Raw genomic sequence first — 10,515 nt, forward strand, 5'->3', positions numbered from 1 at the left:
ATGTGTATATACAATTTTCTCTCGCTTTATACAAATAGAAACACAATTTATACACTTTGTTTATGTTTGTATAAGCGAGAGAGGCGAGGGTGACGAACGAGATTAGGGAGAGTGCGAGCAAGATCTGGGAGAGGGGAGAGAGGAAAATGAAAATATATGAATTTATACAATTCCCTCTCGCTTTATACAAATACAAACACATTTTATACATTTGTGTTTGCATAAAAAAGCGAGAGAGGCGAGCGAGACTGCCACCAAACGAGAGTGGCGAGCGAGTTAATAGTGGTTATGAACCATGTTATAGATTAATGATAATTTAAGACAATTGATAACTATGAATAAGTTTAATATCAATAATTAACGATAAGGGTAAAAGACTAAAGAATTTCATCATGATAGTCTAAATTTGACCATATTCATTGATCACATCTAAAATTCTATCCAGTCTTTCGAATTCGATAGTTGATTAGAGTATCACTAAGATTGAGAAGATCAAGAAATAAATTAATTATAACTCATTGATCGTTATATGTAAGAACATGTTAATGCTTATTTTTAAGGAAGTAATAATGCCAGTCGACTATTTTTCCTTGAGATTCATGAATCAATTATGAACAAGCTTTTCAATTACTTTCGAGAAGATATATTGATTCAAACTCACACAAGATTATGAAACAAAATTAATAAGATAATCCTCTTTTGATCAAATAAGATAATGAACAAAGCTGCAATTTAATTAAAATTCTCATAACGAGTTCAAACATAAGAAAATTAAAATTCTAACGCATTCATCAATATAACATGTTTGTCAAATACCTTCTATGAATCTACTCCTTCGAGGAGAATAAGTTTACTAAGAACAAAAATGAAAAAGAAGACAGAGCACGAAACTCTAAATCTCAACTCCCGTTTTGAATTGAGTAGTGTACCATGTGTTCCTTCTTCTTTCCATCATAACCTAGCATTGTCTTCCCTCTTTTCTTGATAACTTCATTCTAGGTAGGGATGGCAAATGGATGGATTGGATCGAATTTGGATGGTTTGAATATATATTAAGTTAAAAATGAATTGAACCATAATCCACCAATGTAAAATACGGATAAAAATAAATTTAGTCAAATATAATTTAGATAAAATGGTTGTAACCCGCTTTAATCTTCTAAAGCCAAAAGATATTAAATCAAAGCTAAGTTAATAATACCTCAACCCGCTAGTCCCTTACCATTCCACCCCACCACTGTACCCCAATCACCGCCCACCCACCCACCGTCACCATCATCACCCCTCCCCCACTCCCAAAAAAAATTAAAAGACTTAAAAAAGAGTTATCACTTTACCACAACCCTTATTATATTATATTTATATTATATCAATATATTACATATACATTACAAACATACAAACATTTTAGCTTAAAAAAATTTCGATTGACGATACATTTATGTTAAAGAGCCCCATTAAAACATTGAGTTAATATGTAGCCAAAATAACACATCTAAATTCAATTTATTTTAACCTGCATAAATTTAGCTCAATCCGCATACTTAAAATCCCTAATAATAACAACCTACATGATTTCCAACTAAAAAATATTTTTTTTCAAACAAATATTTTCAAGTAAAGCTCGAACTTTACAGTAAAGTTAATCCAAGGATTTTCATTCCCATCAGTTACATAACAATTTACGCACAACACAATTAGGGGTGATTTAACGGGAAACTAATCAAAATTTGAGCCCATAAATTATTTTAATTAATAGTGATTTTTTTAATGGCAATATTGAAATTTATTGGAAAAAAACGTAAAAAAAGTTGAGAAAAGAAAAAGGAGAGAGAGAAAAACTATTTACTTTTTTTATAGTATAGATATTTTTAAAATTTTAAATCAAATTTCTTTAATTTTAAAGGAGAGAATAAAATTTGATATAAAAACATCAAAAGATATGTATTATAAACACATGGATACTTGGATAATATTTTATAAGTTTAAATTAATACTTATTAGTATAATTAACGATAATATATTATTACCTGAAACTATAAGTTTTATGTTCGTAATTATATTGTACAATAAATAACAAGTTAAGTATTAAAAAAAGTAATAATATATGTGTTTTTAAAAATTTTACTTTAAACTTTTGAGATAAATCTTTATCAAGATATAATTAGAAACTTTAAATTATTTGGTGTAATAAAGTTTTCTAAATATATCACCACATTTTCTCAATTAAATTAATTCTGCCTTTCTTTTGAAAATTGAAACAATCATAATATTCTTGTTCTTTAATCATGTTTTTAGTTAATCAATTTAATTTTTGTAATATTACTTTGTGATGAAAATAAACGGCTTTGAAACAATAACAAAATAAAATTTTCAATTGATTTTTTAACAGCTCAAAATGATAATCCAACAATGTAGGATTTTAATTCAAAATCCAATAAATCTGACTAATTCCTAATCTTGAAATTTGAGCTCTTATGTAATGGTTACAGGGTTACTATTGATCTTGTTGTGTTCTTTCTAGGAAACATGGAAAGAGAACAATGAATTTTCATATAAAATTATGTTTAATAAGTGATTCAATTATTAGTGTATAAACTGAATACGAGATACATTATTTATGTATTCTTTGAAAGAATGTGAAGTTTTGAGCATCTCAACAATTACATTTCTTACAAAAATTATAACCTTGTTTATCTATAAATAGAGATATGTAAAAATCAATTAATCAAAAAATCGAATTAAAAAAAACTATTAATTTATTCGTAATGGATTAATAGTTTTTAAATGGTTTCACAAAACTTTTTATTGAATTATTGATTTGGTTTCTGATTTTATGATTTTTGTTAATAGTTAAACATTATTTTATCCTTAAACCAATAAACCTTAACTGTATAACATTTTACAAATATAATTTTAACCTCAGTATTATTTAAACCTTAATTATTGTATCATTGTGTAATTGCAAGCACATTTCTAACTTGAATGTGTCAATTGCCTAGATTTGCTAAAAAACGATTGTTACTTTCACACTTTTTCTTTTGAATGTGTCTAGTATCTAAACTTGCAAGAAAAATGAATGTTACTTTTATGATTATTACTTTCATGCCAAATGCTAGAAAATCCTATGGTTTATATGAAAATTTTCTTATCGTATATATTAATATATTTGAGTATTTTTTTATTGGTCAAATCGAAAATTAAACAGTTAAGTATCATAAATCAATTAACCAAAAATCGATAAAAAGTATGTTATTGATTTTAGTTATCAATTTAACGTATTTACAAATTGAAAATCGATAAATCAAACCAATAACACATGAAACCAAGCTGACTGCTGCGCATCACTATCTATTAATGTATGTGTCAGATAAATAAGCTTAAACATATTACCATTAGTATTGTAACTAGCAGTGTTCATAGAAAACTGAAAATTGAATTAAACTAAAAAAATCAAACATCCAATCGATATAAAAATAATATTTTATTAAATTTGAGATTAATTTTTAATTTTTAATTTTTAATTTTACAATCCACCTAAATAACCTTTCCAAGAAAATAGCATTATATCAAGAGTAATTATTGATCTCTAATCAAACATGCACCCTTCTTCATGATATTAGGGTCAATAACATGTAATTTAGTAAATAGTGTTAGATTATAAATATTTACTCAGTACTACTTATGCAACTTTTCCAAACGATAAGAAATGACATCCATCTACCTATCGTTGTGTTTACTTTTACGAACTTCAATTATTTCATAAATAACTTGTCATCTCGTATTTGTACACATAGTCAAACATTCGCGCATTTCAACTATTTTTAAGTCTACTTATATTTGCACGAACACCGATAACTTAATTCATCAAAAGCTTAAGCAATTGGAAGAAACTAACTAGTGTTTGTTGTCGCCCAGAGTTTCACTATAATCCCTCTTTTTAATAAAAGGAAAAAATGGATAGTTCGAATATGAAACTCACGAGAAAAATGATAATTAGGTGTATTTTTAACCACTAATCATCAGAAGAGTTGCAGATTATCATCACTACTCAACAGAACAAAATGGTTGCAATTTGGTGATAGATATCAAAATCACAGTAGCAATTTGCCCACTATAAAGTGAACTCCTGCAACATAAATGTTCATTGAATAGCTTATAAGATGCCAGAGTAACAAAAGGTTTTTTAAAATTAATAAAATAGCAACAGTAATGAAAGGTTTTGTACAGTCAAATTATAAGAGGATCTCCGCGGATAAACTACAATACTACAACTAGTACGTTGACCGTACCATGTCTGAAGCATAGTATACGGCAACAATAGGGGGCACTCGAGTATGCATAAGTGACATCACGGTATGAGCTACAAGGATGATGCCAACCGGAAAGCATGTATACTCTCCAAGGCCCCTTGGAAAAGCTGAGGATATCCGACTCCAAAAGAAATGGAGCAAAACCTCGAAACAAAAGAGACTAATTGCTCAAACAATTATCCCTTTGTCCTCATTATGGTTATGCTGCCTTTTCCTCCTTCTGTTGGAATTGTGGTCTTTCCAACGACAGGCTTACCAGAGAAAGCAGACTTTGGGTATGCAACCGAGGGATCTTCAATATTCTGTGGTGTCTTCAATTTTGGGGTGCGTATCCTCTGGTTTATGTCTTTCAGAGTCACGTCTCCTTGGGCACCACACGGTTTAACAAAAGAAAATGGATAGACAACAGAGGAAGCAGCTTTTGTAGGAGCCCGCATATATGATCTCCTACCTAGTGAGGGTGAAGAAGTGAAACAAGTTTAGCTCACATATGAGACAAGGCTCCACGAGTTCTCTACGGTGGTGTCTAATACTGAGGCAAAATTCTGTAATGAAACATCATCCATGACAAAACAGGAAGAAAAATACCTTTGAAAACAACATTTTTACGAGTCTGTACAGGGCGCTCTTGAACCACATTAGATTCACATTCACGTGGGGTGTTGCAAATCTCTGCACAGAGAAACAGAAAGTTGAGGAAGAGATAGAGAGGATAATGAGCACCTTCTGGCACAAATCGATAAGAGAAAAAAGCTACTAAATTCTAGCAAAGATGTGTCACTAACCTGAAACATCGAGCTGAATATCAGAGGCAGCGCTGTTTCCAAAAAATATTGTCAGATTGAAGTGGTTTTCTTAATACTTTCCGAAAAAGATAGAAGTTTTTAGGCAAAAGCTTAAAACATACATATCCTCAAGGCTGACATGCATCTGAGAATCGTTTAAACAACTAGCAACCCATCCTTCAGATGACTGATCGAGCCCCTCATTACCAGATGAAGATATGTCCTCTGAAAAAAAAAGAACATTTTATGTGAGCTTATAGATGCAATTGGTAGATATCCGTTGAAGAGCAGAAATGAACAGGGAACAAACCTGAAAATACTGAAACCCACTGTGACATTTCAGAGATGAATTCATCAACAGAAGTGTCAGTCTCCTAAAACATGGAACAAATACAAAGATCATTTAATTTTTAAAAAGGTGCAGGATTTGGAATGACAGAAGTCCAAAATCAATCAGCTTGTTCAAATTTACTACAAATTTTACAAGGACTTTAAATTGGAGGCATCTTAAGTAACAAACCAGACACTAATTAATTGAGCAATCAACAAACGGTCGAGGATACTAGTTCTAAAATGTGTTGTTTCATAGCATGTATTGATAGGACAAGCCTACAGTGAGAAATAAAGACTCGAATATGCTCTTAGTGAACCCCAAAAGGGGCTATAACCAGAATAGTTCTACGATATAACACGAGAGACCAAGACAAATAAGAATATATCAAGTGGCGCAACCCAAAGATGTGACAGTACATGGGAGCCTACCTGCGAATTTAGAAATGATGATGATAGTTCCTCGTTGCTAAGTGGTGCATCTGCTGCTTCTGTATCAAACTGAAGCATTCTGCGCCTTTTCACTTGTGAGGATGACTCATTGTATCTCTGGGTATCCTTGTCATTGTTTTCTGTAAGTACTAAAGTGAGATACGGAAAATAATTATAACTGTAAATAAAGATATAGCAACAACGTCATAAAGCACCCAAATTCAAGTGGATATATAGGCACTTAAAGTATCCTCTGGCCAGAAATATTTATGTAAATGCCTTCATGAAAAGCGGATCAAAAATACTTGTCATTGTTATCTCTCAATTTTAGTTTTCAACGCCATAAATAGTGCACTAGACACTCTTGATTAAGGCATAAATAGGCAATAGTTTGCTTAAGAGTTGAGGCACAAGGGGCCTTGCCACCTATGTAACTCGTACTCGGGTGCGGCACCAAAAGTGAAGAGTCCAAGCAACTTAGCTTGTTACTTCCTCCTGTGATGGTAATCTTTTTAGCAAATACAACTTAACAGACCAACTCAAATAGAGGTTAGCCAAGAAGCCATCACATTATGCACTCCCAAAAATACATAAAACCAAGTCTAATACGGAACAAAGTACACGCAGGTGGATGTTCATCCCATAAGCAACATTGATTCAAGTAACACAAACATATAATATAAACTGGTTTTTAGATAGGCAAATGCAGATTAATTGATATGATTCTAGAGTGAATATAAGTTTAGCCAAATCATAATCAAACAAGCATATTTCATGAAAGCGGAAGTAAAATGCTGAATAGAACTGCAAAAGAGAAGCTGTGAGTACTTTATGAGAGTTGAGGATGCAGTATCGTCTTACCGTAGCTGCTACCATGGTAAGTCAACTCTCCACAAGACTTAACTGGAGTTCTTTCATCGTCAAACATAAAGGAAATATCTTCACCTTTGCTCAACAAGCAATCAGATATATCTATTCACATGGCCAAACACATTTCTCATCAGTAAGTTGGACATGGTATTATTCTTTACAGATCAGAACGAGGTAAACAGATCTTACCAATATCGGGATCATCTCCAAGAGAGTAACTGTCACGCCATTTCCACATGTCACTGTATACAGCAAAACACGGAATCTATTCAGTGCATTCATTTCTAGGAAATAACATAAACCAAAGTAGCCTCACAAAATGTCGGAAAATCCACGAGGGATTTGCCACATTGTACTCATTAATTAGCTAAATGGTTTAATGACAGCAAAGTAGAACCCATCATCTATCGATATTCACAGAAATGCACAAACCATTGTCACCAAGAAATGGCCTTAACGAAATCCGGAAATGAACCAGTAAATAATTCGCAAAGAAAATAGAGCAAAAGCACTTTGAACCAAAGGTCTAATAGGAAACAACCTCTCTACGTACACCCTACCCTTCCCATACCTCACTCGTGGGATTATACTAGCTAAATTGGTGTAATTGTATCAAGCATAAGTAGCCCTACAACATCAGATCTAATGATCAGTATCACAATCTAAGCAAGTAAAACCAATTCTAGAAAGACAGTAACAGCAACAACATCACATAAACCTATAGAAACTACACACAAACAATTGGGCACAGAATCAACATGATGTTCTTCACTAGAAAGAACTTGTAGAACAAATATTAAGCACTCAAAATCAATGTCCTTTCACTCAAAACACTAAGAAGTGTATCTATACCATCCATATACAGTAACAAATCAGGAAAAAATAAACAGATTGCAAAAAACATATAAACTAAATGAGACCCCCCACACACACAAAAAAAAACTGATTCATCACTCTCAGTTAGAGCAAGAAAAGCAAAACCCATCTCCCATTGACCATTTCTGTCCTAAAACATCAAACCCCCACCAAACCCTACCAAAATGGGTATCCAAAAATCCTAATCAACCATCAAAAAGTCCATAAAACAGTAAAAGCAGTTCAAGAACAAACCAACCCATGCGAAAACAAGTAAAAAGGAATCACCTTTCAGGATTGAAATTCATTTTCTCAGATAAGGGGTATGTTAGTTTGAAGAGATACTGAATGTTTTCTGCAACCTAGAGAAAAAGAAATCAAAAGGGGCAGCAGAAAATGGTTTGACTGGTCGAAATCTCTCTTTCTTTTTATACTTTAAGACCAAAAAGAATAGCCGTTAAATACAGATCATACTGTAATAATAAAATAAAGTTGTCTTCTTTCTTCTTCTTTATATACACTAAACCATGAAAACTAGCAATAAAAACACTAGCAGTTTTGGCAGAACATTAAAAAGAAAAGAAAATGCTTTGACTACGTGTAAAATAAACCGGATATTAGTGGGTGGTGCGTGGAGTGTACAGAGGTCGGGTCGGATCAGAAATGAGAATTGATGGGCCTGTGCCATAGACATAAACTCGCGTTTGATAGGGATAATTATATAAAATGACAAACTAATAATATAAAATAAATATAGTAGTTATCGTTTGATTTATTTGTGTTTCATAGCAAATTTTGTCAGTCCCTCTATTCCTTATATTCTCGCTCGCCACTCTCCTTTTCTCGCTCGTCTCTCTCGCTTTACAATAAAATTGTATAAATTGTGTTTCTAATTGTATAAAGAGATAGAAAATTGTATATACACATGCAAATACATATATTTCGTCCTATACACTTATAATTATACAATAAAAGTATTCCCCTGCCCAAGACTCTTCTGCATTTCTCTCTTTCTCGTTTTATACAAAATTAAATTGTATATAATTTCTCTCTTTTTCGTTTTATACAATTCGATTCAATTGCATATTCTCTATCCAAGTCTCTTTTGTCTTTCTCTCGTTCTCATTTTATACAAATTCAAATTATATATAATCGTTCTATACACTTATAATTATACATTACAAATATTTCCCTGCTCATGTCTCTTTTGCCTTTCTCTCTTTCTCGTTTTTTATAAATTCAAATTGTATATAATTTTTCTCTTTCTCGTTTTATACACTTCGTTTTACATAATTCCCTTCAATTGTATTTGTATAGCGATTTATACATATATATATTTGCTATGGAACGTAATTATGCAAACTTTATTATAATATATAAATATAAATTTTGTGTTCGCTATATGTGAAAATTATCCTTCCAAATGAATTGATTTTAACTTTTTATTTTTAGTGATCGAATCTGTACTTAACGAGTCATTTGTTAAATGAATGTTATGATAAATATATATATATAAATCTTAAAAAATTGTTATGAGAGTTAAGTAACATGCATAAAATAGGAATAAAGTGCAAATGAACCAACCATAATAGGTATAATGATAAGAATAAGAATAATAATTAAATATAATCTCAAAGTTTTTTTTGTTTTTCTTTAACTTTTCATTGATCATGTGTATTGGAATTTAATTAAATTTAAATTTGTGTCAAGAATAATTTCATTTTTTTATTTGGTGTATGATACTTTACATTAATATTCTATTAAAACTTAATTATTCCAAATTTGCTTACATAGAGTCTCATTAAGAGGGAAATACTCCCTACCAAGAATATTGTTACATGTAATTTTGTTTCATCTAAATATTTAAATTATTAAAATTAAAAATTTATAGTTATCTATTTTACATTTGCAAAGCAAAGTACTTATGTATGATGAAACTTTTTTTTTTTTGGCTTCAAGATGAAATAGTTAATTTTCCTAGTCTGTGACAATGATGATGATTTTGCTAATTAATTTGTACTAATCAGTAGTCAAATGATGCAATAAAAATGTGAATCTTTTTAACATGAGTCACATTTTAATCCATTTCAAATCAATAATTCATCATATATTAACTTAACTTATTTTAAGTTGTCTAAATTCATCTCAATCCTGCCCATTTAACAACGTTGAAGGATAGAAATTTCTAGGCACTTATCATTTTGATGATAAAAACCTAATAAGTATTAACTTGTTAAATTTATATTTTGAATTCACCTAATTTTTTTAATATTATATTAACTATACTAATGCAGAATTTTATACTTTATGCTAAACATTTTATAAAACAATATACAAGGATGAGTGTGGCTTAAACTTCAAAAGAAACTAAAGGTAGGTATTTGTTGGTGGAATATTGAGTTTGATCTTCCCCACATTTGAAAATATCTCAACAAATAAACAAACCCCAAAATTTTAAATGAAATATCAACCATAGAATCCCTGGTTTCAAATTTATATATCTATAACTTTATTAAAAATAGTCGTAAGAAGTGATAACTATTTTTTTATCAATTAAGAAGTCTCGAATTTGAATTTTTCTGAGTAAGAAGTCACTTCCCTTTGTTAAAGAGCATTTACCCTTCAAATGAGATTTTTCTAACGTAAATCTAAATTTAATCAAACTTCAATATAAATATTTGACTATCGTGATGTTTATATTTTATAAAAGAAAGTAGAATCCATGGAAGTAAGTAGCCTAATTTTTCCCCACACTTTTTATATTTTGGTCTTTCTTTTTTAATTTAATTTTAAGAAATTTGTGTCATTAATTGTTTAGAAATATTTTGACTTTATCTCAACAGTCCCTTAATCTTAGGTGGACTTAAAGTGACTAGATGGAACCTTAGTCAATGTATTTCTTCACCCCACCCACCCACCCCCACCACCAC

General features: G+C 30.7%; 1 protein-coding gene across 1 annotated transcript; it reads right to left on the minus strand.

The window, feature by feature from the left end:
• Positions 1–4,082: 4,082 nt before the first annotated feature.
• On the minus strand, positions 4,083–8,159 carry LOC107029463 (protein XRI1-like). Its single transcript, XM_015230880.2, has 9 exons — positions 7,874–8,159; positions 6,920–6,972; positions 6,722–6,832; positions 5,861–6,000; positions 5,409–5,472; positions 5,221–5,323; positions 5,099–5,130; positions 4,902–4,985; positions 4,083–4,764 (listed from the first exon to the last, which is right to left on the minus strand). Exons 1-9 carry the CDS (start codon positions 7,891–7,893, stop codon positions 4,490–4,492), a joined length of 882 nt encoding a protein of 293 aa, XP_015086366.1. The 5' UTR covers positions 7,894–8,159; the 3' UTR covers positions 4,083–4,489.
• Positions 8,160–10,515: the final 2,356 nt, after the last annotated feature.

Source organism: Solanum pennellii, chromosome 9 (genome assembly GCF_001406875.1).
Source record: "Solanum pennellii chromosome 9, SPENNV200".
NCBI classification, from domain to species: domain Eukaryota; kingdom Viridiplantae; phylum Streptophyta; class Magnoliopsida; order Solanales; family Solanaceae; genus Solanum; species Solanum pennellii.

Bases quoted from the DNA above. Each gene is read 5' to 3' on its own strand.
- LOC107029463 (XM_015230880.2), bottom strand. From the start codon at position 7,893: ATGAATTTCAATCCTGAAAG. The intron at 5,324-5,408 runs GTTTGTTCCCTG...TTTTTTTTTCAG, and splicing joins GTGGGTTTCAGTATTTTCAG to AGGACATATCTTCATCTGGT. The intron at 5,131-5,220 runs GTATGTTTTAAG...TTTTGGAAACAG, and splicing joins CATGTCAGCCTTGAGGATAT to CGCTGCCTCTGATATTCAGC.